Here is a 22,454-nt window from a genome sequence, read left to right on the forward strand (position 1 = left end):
AGAGATAGCATTAAGGTTACGTCTAGTAAGTAAAGCAGGATTTACATCAGGAATTGGTGGAATAAAATAACTATTTCACATCAGATCACATTGCTTTGCTCACCAATATGGAGGAAAATCATCTATCCTTCTTTTACAGGGTGTTTGAAAAGACATGATGAATTCCAGAAGTAGGCAGACAGATCATCAGGGGTTTATTTTTATAGAGCAGGATTAGTAAATCATCATTTAATGGTGGCTACATCCAAAGGTCAATGTGCAGCACAGTATCATGTTTCTGACTGGTCCACACCAGACTCCTTGTGAAAAGACATAGCAACAACATAGATATAAAGAGATCTTTACACTGCAATGTACCCCCCAGTACCCACCAATATCTGCCATAGAAATTTCCTGAGCTAAAGGCTGTATTCACATTAAAAATGGCAGCAATTTCTTCTTCAAATCAGCAGTCATACCAGTCTAAGACATAACAAATCTAATGTTATCTTCTTCTCTCACACCCTACCTTTCAATATCCCAGCTTCTTACACACTACTAACAGTACAACACAACACAGCATTAGAAACACAGGATTAAATGGCTCCCATAGCTCCATCCAACTTACCAAAGACTGGTGAAGTAGATATCAGATCAGACCAGCCAGATGGTACCTCCAATGAGGGAAAATATTCCGAAATCCAAGGGCAGACCTGCCAGCCCTTGTCTGTATCTAGCTGGCATCTTGGATGCCGTGCATATACACCAAAAATAAACAAATGAAAAATTACAAAATTAAAACCTTTACTCATCCTCATGTATCCCCTCTCCTTCCATTTTCTGTCTCTTTTACTCCACAGCAGAGAAAGCAAGGATCAGGATACAAGAAGGAGCTGCTATGCTTCAGCACAACCCAAACACAGCAGCTCTGCTCAACCCCACACCCAAAAGGCCAGGTGAAACAGAGCTGCTTAATGCTCTTCATGGGTTATTCGCACAAGCTGCAGTGCATCGTCACCACCTGCCCCACACCTGAAAACTTACTCAGGTGCCTGCACTCTTACCCTGAACTCAGAGCCAGACAGCAGGGCTACCCTTCACCCAACAGGAGCTGTTTAGTAGCCTGAGAAACATTTAGAACAACCCATGTCTCTACCAGAGCAGACCCAAAGTCAATCAAGCCTTTCAGATCCAAAGTAGCCAGCAGCAGGAGTCAAGGAAAGAACACATGAATAAGACAAGTGTTATTTTGGGCAAAACTTTATTTACACAATCTCCAAGGCTTTGCTGATTTGCTTCTTAAGGATGCTGCAAGCCAAAGGTGGTACCTTTATATAATCAATGGGGTTTTCTTCCATAGTTTAACCAATGCAAATTATTGCAGATCTAGCAGTTCCACTGTTACAGGAACACAGAAAGGAGAGAATCAGATTTTACTAGATTTATTCTGTTTCATGCCATCCAAAAAATGTATAAGTAAAATTAATTTAAAATATTCTATAGTATTTTGGAATCTTAAATGTCTTGGTCTGTTTCATATAGTAACCCAGCCAGGGAAGATCTCCCCATTCAAAACATTAAAGTGCAAAATTTGATTCCTTTTTTAAAGGACTTTGTTAAAACCATTGTCATAAGACCCAAAGCTTGTTTACTGTGAAATGCTACATAAAATGCAACTGTGACTGGAACTCCAGCTGCCTTCTCATTTATCTGGTACCTCTCCACCTGAAGCTAATTGAAGAATAGGCAAAGGCCACCTACCCCTTAGTTCTGCCTTTCTTGCTCCTTTTCCCCAAGCATGTCAAATGGTTCCTTGGTTTTCTACATTCACCTTAAGAACAGTTAGCATTTTTCTAATTGAAATAGAAAAGAAGTGTTAGAATCCCCAAAAGCACTCATTTACTAAAGGAATTGTATTATATTCTGCAACATACAGGCTATTAGACACTTCAGAGCTTTGATGTGAACTAGTCTTACCCCTTTCAAATTGTTTAGTAACAGTACAAGAACAAATAGAGCATCCCTTAACAAATTAGTTTCTGGAGGCAGCATTTATACACCAGTCATGTTACTCAAACAAATCCAAAATTGGCCTGCAAGAAGTTGACACAGTCCCTTCTTAATAAAGACACATGAGCTTCAAAACTATTTATCAAAATGCATTGTGCTTAATCAAGTAAGAAAAAATTGCTGTCACAAACAACATCCCTTTAAAGAAGGCCAAAAAGCCCACCAGCTTTTAAGTCATGAACAGTAATCTCCTGTATTCAGATTTCCAAGAGCAACCCCAACCCTGTAATTACACAGTAGTTACAACCCATTTCCCTGACAAAGCCAAGCCCACACAGAAATACCAAGTATAATAATTTTGTATAAAAATTATTGTTTTCTAACCCTAAAACAAGCAAATTTCAGAGAAATATGGAATGCCAAAAGGTATAAAAATACGAGCAATTCAATCCTCTCTCATGTTGCACATGATCAACGTTTCCCATTTTCTAGCTCAGCTTCCACTTAAAGTCAATGATACATTTTAAATGATACAAAAAAAAGAGACCTATTAAGTTTTATGTTACTCGTGTGACAGTGTACTTTTTAAGGGGCAGAAATATCTCCACTGTGCCCATAAAATTCCTAAGGGATTTTGATGAATCATGTCCTGTCTGGAGTTAGCTGCTAAGACTGTCTTCACGGGACGCACATGTAGCATTACCAGGATTAGTCAGACAGACCCACAAGAAAGTCATTTAAATCTAAAGAGACTTATCTTTCCTACAAGAGCAGCAATACTCAAGTTGTTTATGAAGTTTTAGGTATCACAATGGCCCTCTTTCTCTTCTGTAAAGAAGATGGTGTATTTCAGCTATTAAAAAAAAAAAAAAACACCCAACCCATTTAAAGTCCTTGGAAATTCTTCTCTAATAAACCCACCATTCAAAGAATATCAGTATCAATTTATCCTTTGACTCCAAACCTGTAGAATTTTCCAGAACCACTGGAAAACTATAATTGCTTTAAAAAACATTATCTCACTTTAATTGACCTAGAAATAAGTACAAAAACACTTTTTCTATCTTATTCCAACAACCTTTTCAGCTTAGACACTGCCAGTGCTTAGGCGCTGCTTTACATTCATGTGAGTTCCAGAAATCATAGAATCATAGAACAGTTAGGGTTGGAAAGGACCTTAAGATCATCTAGGTCCAGCCCCCCTGCCTTGGGCAGGGACACCTCCCACTAAACCATGTCACCCAAGGCTCTGTCCCCAAAAAGTATTCATTTATTAAAAAAAAAAAACAACTGTATTTGAAGTATATTGGTGATATCCAAAAGCTATTTAGCTTGGACAGGTAAGCTATTGGCAACAACTGTTGAAGCGTAAAACGCAAGCTATCAGGCAAGGTGTTTGCCTCACATTAGAAGACATGAAATATAATTGCTTCTTTTAACTTACCAACCACTAGAAATACATTTGAACTAATTTTTCATGGATAAATTCCATTAATACAAATAACTGCATAAGCAAATTCTGTTTACAGGGTGTCTTTTAGTCCACATGATAGTTATAAATGGGGGTACCCTAGTTCAACCTTTTTAAACAGTGTATTTTTTATCCTTTATGCTTTTCTTTAAAAGTCTTCAAACTTACTTCCCAACTACTCAATCAGAGAACCACAAACCACACAAAAAATGAAATAAGTAATTTAATTTGTGCAATGATTCAACATCAGAATGAAGCAGTAAATGAGCACATTTTCTTCTGCTGCTGCTTCTTTCTCAAAAGAAGCTATCAATGAGAGGTTCTGAGGCAACAAGACACAAACACATAACATCACTGATTCAAACAGCTAATTGAGGGCAGATGTCTCAAGAGAATACCAGAGCAGCCTTCTGCATTTCCAAGTATGTCTTACTTTCCTACAGATAAAAATATCCCCATAGCTAGGAAATTCATTGCATTCTGAAAGTAAAGACGCAATTTGGTTTTGTGCAATTTGTGCATCCTTCTATATTTTAATTACAGGTTCCCTCAAGGTTTGGAAAAAAAGGAGCACAAGCAATTCTCACAGCCATATGGAAGCATCAGAGAGCAAGAGTGGTTTTGTGGGAGATACTTTTAAAGTACTTTTTATCCTAACTTCCAAAGTACACTAGCACTTCTGGAAGATGATGACTGCCTTATAACAAACACATCAATAATATTTTCAAAGTGATTTTTGAGTGCTCTAGCGTGAGAGCAAGCTTCATGACAATTAAAAACGTCTTCTCTCAGGGATTCAAAGTTCACAGGTTCACATATACTCTTCTGTATAACACACACATACAGAAGTCTTGTGTGATCTTCAAGATACCAGTTTCATTCTACCTAGAAAATTCATCCTACATAAAGTAAAAACCCTAAGCAAACTCAATTTAACTTTTTTTTTGCATAAGAACACATTCCAGTTACATATGTAAAACAGTCATCACTGAAAGCTTTTTATAGCATAAGGCTAGAGTGTAAGATTAACTAGTAACACTAGAATAATAGCAGTTCTAATTAATTCATCTCAACCTGTACCCTAACAGCATGCACAACACTCCTAGCATTAACAGTTATTCCACTGTATACACCTCTCACTGAATATACTTGCATTATGCTCAACATAATCCAAATACAACATCTCCCAGAACACAGAAGAGCTAAGGTAGATATGTGGAGGTAGATTGACTTACCACGACAGAATGGCATGTGAGAGGATGCAGCTTCTCGCAAGAAAAAAGTGTGGAAAAATCCAGTTTTCGCTCCCCATTTGTCCCTAAGCAGCAATGAGTATATTCAGATCTTGTCCCTGATCCCATGGAATCACTGATGGCACTCCCACTGACTGAATCTCATCACACAAGGTTCAACGTAAGGCCACATGGAGAGAATGGATACTCAAGTCAAACAGAATGTACATGCCTGAGCACAAGAACACACAAGCCTGGTCCAGGACAGGATTGTGCCTTGGCATATGGGAATACACAGCAGGGCAAGGTCCCTGGAGCCCACATGCAGCTGGAAGTTGTGCCTTCCAATGGGATAGCCCTCCAGCTGCGCAACAGCACCACCTCCTTCAGGACCCCATGCAGGAGGCATCAGTAGACTCCCTAACCATGTCTGTATCTAGGACAAGGGATATGAGAAGATGAATATTACACCATAAATGAAGTAAATTAATGAGCCTCAGTGGTGAAGCATGGAGCAGAACAGCATGCCCTGGAACATGAGGCAGTGGGTCCACACCAGGGAGGTTATATCCTGAACCCTAGCTTAGGGGGTTTGGAGACCTCCTGAAGATTCACATAGTGCATTACCGTTGCATTACCCTGTTGCTTGAATTTTGTCAAGAAAAGGCTACAAGGTCCTGAGGAGCAGAAAGTCTGTAAAGGTATAATCCAGTCTGGCAAGGCCAGTCTTCCTAGAGTAAAAGTGTTGAATGCACAGACAAGACCAGAAATTGCCAAAATTGCCCCTACATCTCAAAATTCAGAGAGAGTAAATCGATTGGAATAGCAAGCTAATCTGCAATCTGGGCCAGAATGGTAGATGAACATCACTCTGAAAAATTACCTTTCAGCTTCAAAAAACTTTAAAGTATTCTGGATATAAAACCACACTGGTTTTCTTTCCATTAGTAATAAAATCAGTGTTACTGGGAAAGGAGCAAAGCTGACTATGTAAACAAAGCCAGTTACAGCTTTTAAAAACACCAGATGAACTTTATAGAATCCCATGGTCAGATCTTTTACCGTGGGGTTTTTTGTTTGGTTTTTGTTTTGGCTTGGGTGTTTTTGGGTTTTGTTTTGAGTACTCAAGCTTTACTTGGAACAATAAATAAAGCCACTGTGCCTCATTATTCTAAATTCCATCATTTACCATTACACGAATTTAATCGATGTCATTTGTTTGCATGAGCTAGAACAGCCACCTGCCCTCCCTTTCAAACATCCTCCAAATTCTCTGTGCAATTTTGATTCTGAAGAGTGGCAAGATCATTCATATACTCAGGGCTTCTCATCTGCTAAGCGATGAGAACTTTTGCTAGTAGTACTGTAAAGACAGGTAAGGTGGATGGAGAAAATTTTAGTGGTCTAAAGTAGTTTTTCATTTTTTTGCTGTAAAGAACTAAGACAATTAACATTCGTCTTGCCACTGAAATGGCAGATGTGCAACTGAAATATCTAGACACCAGGAGAAAACCTGTCAAAATGCAGCTACACACCTTTTTTCATATTACTGCATGAAAATAAATCATTAAATGAGACCCAAGGAGATTCCTAATCACTAACAATAATAATTATAGAATTATCATCAGACAATTGAGCATTAACCACTTAATCTTAGTTGAACTAAATATCAATTGCCACAGAAAGACAGAATGTGACACACTCCTCCTTCACACTTGGGAGAGCTGACAGACAACTGTGGAGTTACACAGTTTTCAGAAGACAGTACATAAATACAAATTACTATTACACGCTTGCTTGATCCAACAAGCTTGGTGCAACAAGCTTCATCATATTTCTGCCTATGCACCAGCTCTCCCCTCCACCCCAGCAATGCAAAAATGTAGTCCAGAGAAGTCCTCCTCCACACACTGACAATAAAACTCCAGTCGAGTGTGTATGAGCAAGACAAAGTGATTAAAAGCATATTGTGACATATATTCACAACTTCCCACTTCTCCTTATGTATACGGGTTAACACTAATAGAATAACTATTATAAAATATGATGAAGTACACAAATGAGTAGGAAACCCACCAGCCCACTCTCCCCTTGTCAGCTCCACTTCCTACGCTTAGAGACATTCACTTAAACTTCTACAAATATCTGTATTCCCATCCCCAAAAACTCAAGAGATGCTCTGGCAGCAAACAATGGTGCTCAAATGTCTCAAAGTTAACTGGAAAACACAAAGTTCCCCCCTAACCAGCCTTGTATTTCTCTTTCTGCGCCTTTCTCATGAGAATTCACATTTCCCTCATCTAGAGCAGAAATTGCAAATTTAATTTCTTGTGAATCTACAACATTTAGATGATAGTAAAAGGTAAAAAATAGTTGCTAGAAATCATACAACTATGGACCTACTGAACTGGGTGGGTTGTTTGGTTTGTTTATATCATGGGCAGGTTTGCCATTATAATTTATATTACTTTTGTTGTTTGTGGTGCAATTCCTGATTAGCAGATAAAAACTTTCAAAGAAAGATAACTGGCAGCAACATGCTTGGACAGCAGATGTGTATATGCTTATGTATATGTTTACTGTTCTCCCAGACAGTAGGGTACTTCACAGTCAAAAATCTCTCGTGAAAATACACTGTTCACAGCTCTGGACACCCAGCTCTTTTGATTCACTCTCCCACCAGAGATGTAACAATGGACTACAGTTTCTTCCGGAATACACAAGCTACCAGACATCTCTCTTTACTTGGCAGGGTTTCTCTATATGTATACACTTTGTGTGGTTATAGAGATATACTATCTCTCTGATCTCATAGCCACACACATATTTGCTTTTGTCTTTCTGACACAACATGCATTATGATTCTTTATCTACTGCTACCACCTGCAGCAATATGGGCCACTGTGAGACATCAGGAAATCTACCAAATTTCAGCTGCTTTCAAGAAGACACAACTTACTGCAAATAAGAACCATGAACGCTGTACAAGATCCTGCTGTTACAGAGTACTGTTTGTGTCCAGGTTCTTCTATTCTTTAATTTTGTGTCATGACAAAATATTACAAGAACAGTTAAATAAATAAGATAGGAAACGTATCCATTAACATCTTCATTATGTCAAGAAGTCTTTTTAGAGAGCTGTATAAAGTTAGAGTTAACCAGGAAAAAACATTTTTCAAAATTACAGTTAACACAATTGCCTCAAATTGCTTCTATCCTTTATACCTCATAGTTCATATGTACTGAAGAGGATGGTACAAATCTTGCTGTAATTCTCAGCAGCCACTGTTAAATCATCTGAAGTACATTCTTTTTATAGGAGATGGTTAAATACACTTAGTCCTCTTTTAACTACAGGTACAAGGATATTAAGACAACAAGCTGAATTCTTGTCTTGGTCATTCCTGCCGTCAGTCAGCTGTGGAGTCAGCCTAGTTACATTACCCAGGTAATGGTACAAATTGTGGTCCTGAGTGTCACTGCTGGAAAACTGACAGAATGGGGGCAAACTGGTGAAGCACCACACTAAGCTTTACCGCTGAAGCTTGTTTTCAGAATTGTGTCTTTCCAGTCAAATGAACTGGAACTTGCATCAGAAATTACTACTTGACTGTCTGAAATGTCTAAAATCTTAGTTTAATGAAAAAAAGAAAAATAAACCTAGGGAAGTGAAATCTCTCATTTAAAGAGATGTTAATTTCAGATTCATGCCATTTAAAGTATCACAGGATGATGGATATTTGTCAAGTAAAAAAAAAAAAAAACACATAGAAACATTTTAAAAGTTGGAAGCTTAAAAACAAAGTGATTCTACGCTGATAATTTCTCACTAGCAGCCAGTTTAGAGAACTTTACCTCTTACTCTATAATAAAGTCTAAAAACAAATGTGACTCTCCTAGAGATAAGACAGCACAAATACACATAGTGCAAATCGCTGTTTTAAATGCCTATTTATTAATTTGAGTACAAGCTTATTCAGTAAGGCTGAAATGACTACAGAATGAAAAACATGTCAGCATTGCTTAGTCTATATAATTTCTGCATACCAGGGGAAATTGATGTTACAGATAGCAAGCAATTTGTGCACCTCTCTCTCTTCTTACTATCTTCCCAGGCTAGAGGCCCAAAAATGTAAAGTATTTTTCACCCACAACACTGAATGAATGCTGACAAACCAGTAGGCTGACACTTCACTGTTTCTACCTAAACCAGTAGCAACACATAATCCCATCCAGTCTATTTACATGATGAGCATAGACAACTCTGATTTCAGTGATCTTGTGATCCATAGAAATATCTATCAATGAGTGAGCATCCACTCCAGTTTCCTCTGAAGGCTGAGTGAAACCTTGGCCTTGATGATAATGGAAGAAGAAAGAAGATTAATTTTGTATTCATAAGTACAGGCAAAGCACAAGGTTCATTGACAGACTGAAAAATGTTCTTGTGGAATGGGAGATGGAAGGAAGCTTTAATTCCTAAGGTTTTCTATTTTAAACTAGAAAAATACACCCAAATTTCCAAAAGTGATTATAAAAGATTTAACAGTCCACAATTACTTTAAATTCTGAAGGGAGACATGTTCAAATCCATCATCTGCAGCATCTGTGACATTAGGGACACATCTGAGAGCACACATTCAAAAGTTAAAAAAAGCCCACAGCCAGCAAAGGATCTATAAGAAGAAATGCAACTATTGATGGCTATAGGTATGAAAAATCTAGTCAATATTTACACAACCAAGGAAAGGAGTGGATATAGAGGAGAAAAGAAACAAAAATTTAGATGAGCTCCTAAAAGAAACAGTCCTAGGTTTGACTCTGCCAGTCAGTCAACAATCAAAACTACCTGAGGACAGCACGGGAACTTCCAGGACAGGGGTGTAGGGAAACGCAAGCAAAGAAGCTATTGCAAATTGCCATGACTATCAGTCACAGAGTTGTTTCACCCTGCTCCACAGTATCTGCTGCCAGTCACTACTACAAAACAGCTGTACCCACTGCTGTGCCAAGAAACTACCCAATTTACACTCTGTCACCTTCAGGTTGCTATGGCACAAGCTGACTAATCTCAAGCCAGCTCATAGTGTACCAGTGATACAACCACTTTGTGACTGATGCTCACCCATTTAAAATGGTAATAGTGGATCAACCCATCTGCAATCCTGACCCAGTATGACTGTTGTTTCTTTCTCCATCTTATTTCCACAACAAACTTAGGCGTAGTTTGAATGAAATAGGACACACCAAAAAAATTTTAACATCACAGCTACAGTGTTAACAAATATATATATACACCCATATACTGGGGAATAGGGAGAGAACACACTTTTAAGGACTAAACTTCATGTAGGTATGTATCATTTATCTGATACCCACTGAAATGCCTACATGTGACAGAAATCGTCTCACCTTCTGTTGATAACTTCAACTGTAACAGCTAGTTATATATAGGATATCCTCACAGGTATCCTATAGGATACCTTAGACAGAGAAAGTTACCCTCATTTTCACAGAGGCTCCGAAGAAGCTGAGATAAAAGCAAATCAACAGTAACACCACAAATACACAGCTCCCCATCCTATACTCAAAGAGCATGGTATTTTTCAACAATCAATCTACTCCAACACCATTCTGGAAGGAAAACAACTTTTACCCTTTTCATCTATTAAACATGTTAAACAAGTCTCAGAGCTGATTAATAATCCTGCCACACAGAGTTCTAGCTCTCCTCAGAGCCAAAACAAACAAGCAAAACCGCTTTAAGCAACCACACTGCAGGTCATGCTAAAGACAAGGATAGAAGAGTTTGCTGCCAACAAACAAGCAGTTACCAGGCTTATCCTCCTCAATTAGAGGCTTTTAAAATTGCCGATAGAAGATATAAGTGTTTCTCATTTACTACCCAGACCTTTACTAAACATCTTCATGACCTTGTTTCATGCTGGCTTTTCCTAAACACAGAAGGTGCCTCACCCCATATATTTTTGTGCATGTACTCCAGTCACCACAAATGGTAAAGCTTTTTATCATTACTGTTTCCAGTTCACATCCATAAGGGTGCCAAAAAAGCAACTGATGTATATCACATGTCAGAGACCATTAGCTTTTTAAGCACTGTGTTTTGTGGATATGCTCTGGGCAGCATTAAGCAAGTAATGGTAATTAAGTCTCTGGCCACCTGGATACTTTTCAATTCAGCACTAAGAAAAAAAAAAGGTGAGAGCTGCAAAATAGCCTACACTGCTCTGCCATTTATTTCCCCAGACCCTCTTCTGCCTTCTTATTACTTTCAACTTCTCATGACAGAAAAAAGGTCAACTGAACAAGCATATACACTTTCCTCCACCACCACCACACCTTCCCCACCTGCACACACCCAAGGGTTTAAACAACTCTTCTAGAAAGCTTATGCTTTTCAGTCAGGGTTGAATTAACCTCCTTTAAATATGTCTTTTCTCTAACCCCTGCCCTCCAAGAACAAAGCTTTCTTTCCTATTACACACAACCAAATTATTACAAATTCTACCCAACCATTCCTTGTTTTAAAATTCTTCTACCTTAGTTTCTATACCTGGTGCTTGTTACAGTATAGGCAATTTGTAAACAGATGGTGCACACAGCAACTAAATGAAGAGACCTGAACTATACCATAAGTTAAGTTTAAAGTATTGTAGTCCTATAGTTTTACTTTCACTGTACCAAGCTGAATCTTTCTAATGTCTCAGCTACTGTATCAGGAAAAAGTAAAATGCTGAAATGAAAGCATGTAAACAACAAAATCCAATATTCACATAAAACATGGTTGCTTGCTATGCTGCAAGAATCAGATAAAACTTGGTTGTTTGCTATGCTTCAAGAACCAGTGCTTAGTTTTCTTCTAATATATTTAATTTTCCCTACTTCTTTTGGTTTTATATACTGCAAAAGCAGAGGCTGAGCTTATTTTAGTCCCCTCTTGCTACATAAGACAGACCTCAGAATCAACAACAAATGCTAGCAAAGTGATCATCCATGTCCTCTGACAAATATGAAGGTCTACTAGAATTAGTTTTGTTATGCTTTCGTGGAATACACTCAGAGTACAGAAAAATTCCCCTAAATTGTTCAGGCAGTAACCGAACACAGCATTTCTGATGATCACAAGTCAGTTCTTAAAAGCTGTAAGTGTGAAGCTTTTTAAAGCTATACCCAGAGGGAACAGGAAAGAAGACGCACCGCCTCCACATGCCCACCAAACAAATCTTTTTTCAACAGAACTACTAAACCGGTAGCACTTTATATTAAAAGATAATCAACAAATCTCTCATGTAATAGACTTAATGACAGCAATGGTCAGAGAAAAAGGTACTGATATAGTTTGATGAGCAGGAACATACTCCTCCAACTCTAAAAATAAAAGAGTCAAGAAGATTGATATAAACAGAGCTGGATGTTGAGCACCTAGGCTTAACCACTGTTGCTTTAGGTATAATGATTTCTGAAAATTATAAGACTTTGGGTATTATAAGAAAAAATAACTATAAAAATGAAAAGTTTTTTGCAAAATAGTTTCCTGGGCCATGACTAAAACCAAATTTGTCAGTACCGGTCTGGTCTTCAATTTACCATAAACACAGAAGTTTGCATGAGACAGGATAGTAATGTACATTAGGTTTGAATTACATAAAGAGCAATGATGGATAAACATGCACTTGCTTTTGTCATCTCCAGAAAAAGAACTTCACAGCCTCGTAATCATAAGGAAACTAAATAAAGGCATCCAGCGTTAAATAGAACAGCAAACCTGGCATCAGAAAGCAACCTTGTCATCAGACAGCAACCTTCACCTGTATGCCTTTAACTTGCTCTTATTTTAACATACTCTTAACTTTATCGTAATATTTCCTTTTACTTTCTTGCTACAAATCACTGTAATTTCCCTGCTAACATAGATTACTAAGTTAACTAGTGAATCCTAAGAAGTGCTGCTAAAGAATATGTTGACCAGGCAGACGTATCTTATCTTCAAAGGTCTTCTCAGAAAACATAAGCTACCTGATGCCTATAAGATCGGAGAGAGCGACGTGAAGATCAAACATACTTTTTCCAGTCACATCAGTAAGTGAGACTATTTCCTTCAACTTGTACTTAAAAAAATATCCAAATAGATTACCACAATTTAGCATTCAGATTTTACAAAGGCCAGGTGACACTGCTCAATTCCCAGTTCTCTTCTGCCTATGCAGATACATACCAAAACCCCTTTAAAAAGATTTTGTTTTTTAATTGGTACTAATGCCATTTATGTTGAAAAGAAACTCTGTCAAAGCATTGAGCAAAATAAAAAGCAAGCATTGAAAACTCAGAAGAGCAAGTAAAATATATTTAAACTTTGATAGGAGGAATAAACAAAGGATTTTAAAGAGACCAGGGCATTTGGTGTCTCAAGGGATGTACCTCTGCACTTTACAGTAGCTTTCTTACTTTTTAAGAATAAAATTAATTATACCAAGAACCTAAACGGACAGTTTGTCCTTTGCTTAAAACTGTCTGTGGGTGGGTATACAGAGACTAGCACACAGCATCAAACTTGTATTCTTCTTCAATTTCAACTTCACAAACCTCAAAAAAAATTGAGGCAGAAAAACAAAAATCAGACTGACATATAAAAGATGAACATGTTTCTAATGCATATGGATACTGACTTTCTTTTTCATCCTACCCTGGACTTTACAGTCAGCGGAGTCACCCACACTTTTAGAGCCAACATGGTAGATACAGATTTCACTCAATGTCTCAAGTAGTTTCTCTAGCTCTATCTGCTATTATGAGAAGAACCATAAATGTATACAAAAAATTTCAATTTGTATCCCACGCTCATTGTCTCACAGGATTCCAGGCCACCTCCTCACACATGTAAGTAAAAGCTGAAGCATAAAAAGCAAGGACTGATTTTATCTCAAGGTTATGGAAACATCATTAAACCATAAAACCATGTTGTCAAAAATTTATCTTGACATTAGAAAATGTCTCAGTGGAGTTAAATCCTTAACACATAATTAACTGCAGATAATTCTGTTTAATACAGAGGATCAGAATTTAAGAACAGTCACAACCTCAATAAATGACGTTAAATAAACTGCAGCTTCTGAAGAGTGATCAGATAGCAAGAATGAAAAAAATCCAACTCCAGCTCAAAGAACAGTTGATGCAAAAGTAAATTGCCTAATAAGGACAGGGCAACATTGGCAAAAGGGAAGGTAGGTACTTTACCCTTCTGAAAGGGTACATCCCTTTCAGTACAGCTGGTATTTTCCACAGGTCTTATGCAAAGGTACATTGGAGTGAAATTCTGTTCCCATGGAAAAAAATGTCAAAACTTTCTTTGAATTCCAGTGGGAAGTTTCTACAAGTTTGTACTCAAGGGGACTCTGCTCATTATGTGTCACAAGTCAGTGAATAAAACTATAATTAATTTTCACAAAGACAAGAGCAGAGGCCAGCACAAAAGGAGGACTGTTTAAAAGAGCTTCTGTGGAGCTCTTTTGACCTAAATCAGGTTGGAGATTTTCCAAGAACTAACCAGCTCTGGCTACCTTACTTCAGGACTGTTGTTCTTTTTTGTCTGTCCTTCTGTCTGCTTATTTTCCTTCTTGAGGATTCAGCATCAAACAGAATAAAAAATGACCTTTGACTGGATCTTTTCATGGCATGCAATGAAAGAACTGATCCAAGAAAGTTCAGTGTTAAAATAAGCACCGACTGAACTTGAAAGGAATGTTGTAAGAGGTTGGGAAAACAAGATTACATCTTGAAGTCATGTATCTGTAGTATTTCTTTATTCTATGACCACACAGAGAAGTCATCACAGCTGGTGTTTTTTAAAATTCTTTTTTAGAGAAGAAAGTGCATAAGTCTTTTATCAGGGACTTTATGGTTCCAAAGCCTTAAATTTACCTGCTGGGAATAAGCATCCCTACAGCTGAAGGTGAAAGAAAACAAAAACAAAAAATCAAAACTAACAGTAAAACTAGCAAAAAAAACAGTATTTTTCACATTGACATTCCTCTTATCTCCCAAAAAAAATATTTTATGGCAGTGGCAGAAAATGTCTGCTATTATCCCACTAGGGATGGGGGCATATTAAAATCATATCTTAATATAATGCCATACTTCATTACACACTCACAAACAACCAAACTGGGAAGGCTGTTAGCTACCACATGGAAAAATATGGAGTAAAAATAAAGTCTTCCAAAATGCACTGTGCTTGACAGAACTCCCAATGAGATATCAATTTTACTCACAAATAAAGCATATGGGTATATTTAGTCAACAGCTCCTTTCTCCCAACCAACTCACCTGTTCAATCAGATTTTTCTGCCTTCTGTCCATTCATTTTATAACTAGTTATATGAAGTACCTGTACCCATGATAGCTCTATGTCATTTACTCTCCATTTGCCTAGGGCAGACTATCACACAGGCTCACCAAAATGAGCAAAAGAAGGAAATGAGACCTACTTTAATGGTTTGAGAGCCTCTGAATTTCCAGAAGGGAAGAAAAAAATAAGGCAACAACTTAAAAACTCAGTACTTTGTGGTACATTCCACAGGAACAAATTCATAGTCAACACAAGGAATCACAAGGAATATATTGATTTAAAAATATCTTTGTGTTAGCAAAGCTGTAGTGTGACAAATGTCATTAAGAAGAGTATTCCCAGCTCTCCACTAAACACGATATGGAGCTGGGAAGTCTTGCCTTTCACTCTGTCCTGATGCACACTTGCATCACCTAGGCAAAATATATTGGATGGAAGAGGAGGCGCACAAATGTGCACAAGTTTGTGCATGTGTGTACATAAAAAAATGTGAAAAGCTTCCCTGTTTTCTTCATCAGTGCTCAAATATATTAAGGAACCATCACACTGCTCCTGTAAAGCCACCACAGCCATCTTAAGCTTCTTACTACTCAGAAGGCAACAGCATTTGTAAAGAATTTCTTACAATCTGTGACTCAGTTCAAACCGGTTAGGCAGTTCAGCCTCTCATACTACAGCTTTATCTTCAGCTGTACAAATTCTCTAAACCGAGTAAGACAGCATCCATACTCATGTGAAATGCATCTGACAAAATTCAGGCCAAACCAGCAGGCCAACACAAGAAAGTAAAACAGTTTGAGTGGAGACGAGGTAGTGTATAAGGCTTTTATCTGTGAGTCCTTTTGACTTAGTATATTTCAGCCAGTGTAGTTTTTCAGAGAAAAAGTTAACATCACAGCAGTCTCACCACCAATTAAAAAATCCAGAAAGATACCACAGTTGATTATATTAATTCCTATTAATTTCCATCCATAGCAAAAGATTCCACAATTGTACAAACAGAATAAAGGAAAAAAAAAAAAAATCATATATTGCATTTATATTTCTTTTCTTTAAAAGAGAATCTCCTTCCATTTATATCAGAAGAAAAACATCTAAGTTTTACTTACTCATAAGAAAATGCTTATTAAAACAACTAAAACATGCATGAGTTAAGATAAAACTTACAGTATAATTTATTTATCAGTTAGAAATCAAAAAAATTAAATCAAGTTAAAACTATGAGTCTTTTCTATATGAAGTATTTCTGCTAGCATTGTTCAAATTAGGTTTTCTAAATTGAAAGCAATAAAATATGTCCAGCAAAAGTGAACAATATTTTGTTAGTAACTTAACAAACATTTTCTATATTGTGGAAATTAATTTCAAGTGCTTTACATGTAGCAGTGTCCCAAATACCAGCATATAAAACAGGATTTGAGTATATCTGCAAACATAAGATTGCACTCTGCAGAAAAAGTCTTGGCTGCAAAGTGATATTATTTGCTCTATCACAGTGGAAAACTTGGGTTGATTGACTCAATTGGTTTTGAATTTGTTTGGGCTTTAACGCAACTCCCCCACCCCATGAGCTTAAATATGATAATTCTAAAAAGGAAAAGAAAAAATATCCTCTGGCTGCTGCTTTAAGTGTTACAATTATATAAAAGCTATACTTCACTTAAATACTGACTGAACAGAAAACAAAGTTTGATTTCACCTTGTATTATATCACATTCTGGATCCATGTACTGAACTCCCACTCAAAAATAAATCAAGAACACAAGGAAAGGATATTTATGAGTTGTCAAGCAATCACATTTTAACACTTACCTTTGTGAAGATCTGAAAAAAGTCAATTGCAGGTGGCAAGTGAGATGCATCCTGGATCTCTGCTTTCAAATACAGTTGCAAGGTATGTGCAAGGTGCCTGAGGCCGTCCTTCATTTCTTCACTTAACTGTTCAATATCTTAAGGGGAAGGGGAAAAAAAAGTATACCAGATCATAAACGGAACCTTTCACCAACATTTTGAGAATGCCCAATGGCAGCCATACATTCTAGACATTTCCAGGCCCAGAATTAATCCTTACAGAGGGCAATTTTGACAGAGGGTGGACATTTGTCATTTTTTGTGACGGCTACCTATCAACACACAGAATAGTTTATCAGGTTACTACTGCCAAATCATATGAATAGAATGGTATGTTAAAGATCAAAAGCCAACAGATAAAACAGATGTGTAAGCAGATGTAAAACATTACACACAAAAATTAGTCATCTGAGTTTGTAACATTTAAAATGTGCTAGAATTTTTTTGCAGCAGTACCTTTGTCGTTTCAGCAGGGCAGATTTTCATACTGTACTCTCCATAGATGTGTCAGAAACACTTTATGATAGCAGATGAAAAGGGAAAGTAATTTGGAGACAAAGGTAGTTTCATACACAGCAGCTGATAAACTGAATGGATACAGAAGACTATTAAGCAAATATCACTTTATTAAATACTAAAGCACTATTATTCATGCTTTATGGACAGAAATTCTGAAGCAGAAAGAAGACTAGTGCCTTAGTTTCTAATGAAGTGATCATTCATGCATCAGGTCTGATAAAATGGAAAGTGAAACATGACTGCCCTAGTAAGTTCAGTGCCTGATTACCTGCTTCACATTTCTTTTTCCCGACACTTAGCACAAAATGAATAAGGCCTAAATGGAGAAGGTGAAAAGATTCAAGCATCAGTCTATAACAAAAGGGAAAGAATATTATCATACACTGTGAATCAATTTAATCTCTGCATAATGGTCAATTGTTATTTTATTTTAAACATCTACCCTTAATGGGAAGGGAAATAACCTTTTACTAAGAAAGATTTTTTCCTGTACTTTTGTATCCAAGCTTGTTATCCTCCTGGAAGGACAATTCAAGATCTGTGTTCCTCTTTGAAGCTAATTCCTAGTCACTCACTTAAAAAGAGGATGCAATTAAAGCAAATGTCACTGAGGTTTTTTTATCTTTTGTACAGAAAAGTATCGTATCTATAAGGACTATCTTTAAGCAAAGCAGAAAACTTTTAGATGACTGCAAAACTCAAGTTTAAAAGATTTAAATAAGCCACCATAAATGTACACTTGCACTTCTTATATAATATTCTTTTGAAAATAAAGATGCTTTTTCCTTCAAATGTATTTTTCCTCCACATCATGTCATTCATCTTAAACTACCTGACACACACTGCAAAATGTATTATGGCAAAGAAAGGAAGACATGAGTTGCTTCACTGTTAGCAAATAAAACACCTCGAGAATGGAGAAGAGCAATCACGTAGGCAACACGGTATAAAGGGCCACTTAGAACAGATGCAAACAAGAATACCAAATCCAACTGGAACTTCAGACAGAATTGACAGAGTTGGGAGCAGAATGCAATTATCCATACTGGAATTTGTCCAGGACATGAGAGCTAATGATTCCTGCAAAAAGTCCCATGGGATCTTTAATGGCGAGTGATCAAGACTTAGTTTTCACAGCACATCAAGGCACCAAGGCCAAAAGCAAAGTGGAATGTAATTCATGAGTGTTTTCATTTTGAGTTTTTAAGAAACCTTTTTGATTTGTGTAAGAACCCTGGTTTGGGAGAGAAACTGCTGCTGTAAAAGGCTCTTTAGGAAAGACAGGCCAGGCAGACGGGGAGGGGGTGTAGCTATCTATGTCAATGACAGGCTGGAGGGTCTGGAACTTTGCCTGGGGAGGGGTGATGGGCCAACTGAAAGCTTGTGGCTTGGGGTCAAAGGGAGAAATGTGATGAGGGATGTTACTGTGGGGGTCTGTGAATGGACCCTGTTACTGCGGAGAACTCTGCAGATGAAGCCCTCTATAGGCAGATAGGAGCAGCCTCACGCTCGCAGGCCCTCGTCCTCACGGGGGACTTCAGCCACCCTGATATCTGTTGGAACGACGGTACGGCTCAGCACAAGCAAACCAGGAGGTTCCTGGATTGTGTGGAAGACAACTTCCTTCTGCAAGTAATAGAGGAGCCGACAAGGAGAGGTGCCATGCTTGAACTCGTGCTCAACAACAGGGAGTTTGCTGAGAAACCTCAATATATATGGATTTATCAGCTACAGAAAAAATCTTTACCCACATTAAAGAAAACTGCTGTATAAGCAATCAGTATTTAAAGGGAAACTTTTCACTACAGTTCCTCCTGTGCCACTCTTTAGCCAGCCACTGGTACAATAGAGCACCCTAAAGAATTTTCTTCCCTGGATCCCAGCAGTGCCATGAGGCATGAAAGTTTTTCGTAATTCTAACTTCATTTGAAGCATCGGGAAATGCTGCTCTTAATTCAGGTACTTATGTAATTCCCCATAAACCTTTGTTACACAATTTGAGAATATCCATGGCAGAAAAGCCTGATGTTTTAAATTATTGAAGTGCATTCCTTCTATCCCTTTTAATTGTTGCCTTTTTAAGGTCTTTTGCCCTTTCAGTTTGGGACAAGGCGGCAGAATGCCAGAATGTACAGAAGTAAAACAGAATACTAGTTATTGCATTTTTTTAAGGTTTATGTGGATTTTATTTCCATCTAACTGTATCAATAGATCAAGCTGGTTTATAGCCAAAGCTCTGAATAACACTAAAAAATGTTGAGGTAATCATATTATTCACATTACTCTCTAGAAAATCCCTTTAAGCAAGATGCAAGAATGAACTGAGTATGTATTTCTTCCCTTACAAGTCTTTAACCTTTAAGCTTCTGCAAAATCTGGAAAAAAATGTTTTCTATTTCAACATTAGCTCTGCTGAGAGATTATAATGAGCATCCTTTCCTACCCAAGCAGTTCAAACTTGTGAAACCATAAAAATAACATCTGTGCAATTCTAACTTTTTTTCTCCACTGAATGTAGAAGAAATACACATATCTCCTGTAAATTTTGCCTTTCTTTCCTTTTTCTGGAAGTTATTTTGAAGCTTTCTGCAATAGGACATAGCTACTAAAAAAGTAAAACTCGGTGTACAAAGATACGTATTTTTGTATATGCATGTTAAAATACTGGCACTGGTTTGGTAAGAGAGACTGGGTAAACTAAACTCCAAACAGGTAAGACATACGCTGCAAATGAGGAAAACTATTAAAGCCAAAAAGTCAGTTGAGAGTTTTGCTTGAACAAGACACGTTTTTTTCCCCATGGAGGTTTTAGTAGGTTTTGTCATTGATTCTGTTATTCTACAGAGCAGACCTTCAGAACACAAGCTGCAAGAAAATCGGATGGCTGTTCTGTAAAGCAGAACTTGGAAGCATTTCCCACAATATGGCTGGCAATTACTTACTTGACTGAAGATCGGAAAAAGAGTAGAGTCTCTCAGAATGGCATACTGATTGCCTAAGCTATAAAGAAAAACAGCTAATTAACACATAGCATGCTTTATCTTGAAAACTCTAGAAGATTGATTATTCCATGTGCTATGCCTGTAAGATAATAAGGTAAGGCTAACAGCATCAACATAAATCTGGTTATTCCATACTTTGTGTAAACTATCCAACCCCTCCCCCCCCAAAAAAAGGACATGCTCTACTAATATTTTATGCTTTTTGTTTTATTTAGCTTACCCTTAGCAAATTTACTTGGGCCCTTCATACTAAAATTGAAAGCCATTTATGAAGTGAGCAGTCTCAGATTTCATGCGACTATCAGTAATGCACAGGATACTACATACATATTTGCACTTTAAAAACAATCATACATACACTCTTCCCAGCAATGTATAAATTAAGATGTAAAATGGTATTTTTATCACCCCAGGCTAAAACAAATGCAGGCAGACATTTTTATCCAAGACAGACAGCATCAGGGCAGGGTCAGCTAAAAAAGCAGGCAAATCCTTTTTGATTTACAGTCTCAGAGTCATAAGCTGCTCAACCTAACAGAACATTTAGTCCATATAAACTAACCAAACCATGGGAATGTCAAACACCCAGGACTTCCAAGAGAGTTTATTAAAAGGAAAAAAAAAAAAAAAAAGTAATTGAGATTAACAGAACCTAATACAGAAATCACGGCAGGACTAGCTAACAGTGCTTCTGTCCTTACCACTCAGCCAAATGAGGGCGAATGAAGTTCCCAGTGAAGTTAATGGAAAAGCACCAATAACTTCAGTAGTATCAAAGAAGAGTATCCCTCTGTGCTTTCCTTCTAGGCAGAAATAATATTAGAATACTACCACACAGTCATAGGAAGAGAAAGTCAATATATAGGTCCCTTGAGCTTAATTATGACCATTTTAATATTTCTTGATCTTTTCAGTATTTCTGCAAATTAATCCGTAATCTTATAATGCAATATGCAGTCCAATTTTGTTCAGCAATCGCAGTAACTTCAGCTTTCTAGCTCCTAATTACATTAAAAATGTAGAGTGAAAAAAGTATTTATCTGAATCTGCTACACTGAATAAACCTAAAAGAATGTCACTTACTAGTTTAAAAACGATCCTTCCAGCAAGTCTGACAGAGTCTGGAGGAAAATTAGGCTCAGCACTCTTAAGACACCTGCATTCCTGCTTGTGGTCCAGCCAAGCTTCTTTCTATTAAGATTTTTTTAAAAAGGAATAGAAAGAAAAAAATGCATATTATTTTACATAGCATGTATCCTATTTTATATATATATATATACACACATATATTTTTAATATATATAGTTATATTTATATATATATATATATACACACACGCAAACAAATATGCTAAGCCTTGCAAGGGGCTGGACCTGGGAATCCAGAACCACAACACATCCACAGCCATTGAGGCAGGCTGGGAGGAACAGCCCCACAGCCACAAATCAGGTTCAAAGAATCAGAAAGGGGGACCCTCCTCAGGTACTGATGTCCAGTGACCCTGGCAGCCCCCAACAAAGGCAACCTTGAATGTCAACTGCCAAAGAAACAGCAGCTTTACCAGCGTAGTCTAAGATTGCAGCTATAACATGAGTGATGTGGAAAGACACAGGCTGGGTTATCCACTCAAACCAACGCATTGCACCATTCCCTCCTGTAACATAATTAATTGTGTAACTGATACTATGGACACTAAACTACTATGGAGCTACAGCAGTGCAGGTTCAGGACACAACAGTATCACCAGCCTGGTACCCCAGAGTTTAATTTTACCTTTAAGAAAGCATAAAATAAACACAAAAAAAAAAAGTATGTCAGATTCCCAATCCAGTTTCCTGCCATATTTTTCCTTTGCCAGTTCATATCATTTTTTTTCCAAACATTCTATCTGATGCCTTTAAGACACAAAAGGAACAGGTAAAGACAGAATGAAAACTACACAGCAGCCTAGAAACCTTCTTTTTTTGTCCCATGTGTCTGCTATACAAATAATTTTCTTTAATTTTCTGCAACATGTTATAAAT

At 37.3% G+C, this 22,454-nt stretch overlaps 1 protein-coding gene across 2 annotated transcripts in view; it reads right to left on the reverse strand.

Moving 5' to 3' along the window:
- Positions 1-22,454, reverse strand: part of SMYD3 (SET and MYND domain containing 3) — a 395,661-nt gene that overhangs the window by 323,934 nt on the left and 49,273 nt on the right. For both annotated transcript variants that reach the window (XM_057414468.1, XM_057414467.1), the window contains exons 3-5: positions 21,514-21,621; positions 20,371-20,428; positions 16,871-17,007 (exon numbers count right to left, since the gene is read on the reverse strand). In XM_057414468.1, the coding sequence (XP_057270451.1) occupies positions 16,871-17,007; positions 20,371-20,428; positions 21,514-21,621 (303 nt within the window). The remainder of the gene's footprint in view (positions 1-16,870; positions 17,008-20,370; positions 20,429-21,513; positions 21,622-22,454) is intronic.

The sequence above is a fragment of the Pezoporus wallicus genome, unplaced genomic scaffold (genome assembly GCF_028554395.1).
Source record: "Pezoporus wallicus isolate ANWC-B61680 ecotype Strahan unplaced genomic scaffold, APGP_CSIRO_Pwel_v1 contig_8042, whole genome shotgun sequence".
In the NCBI taxonomy this organism is placed as follows: Eukaryota; Metazoa; Chordata; class Aves; order Psittaciformes; family Psittacidae; genus Pezoporus; species Pezoporus wallicus.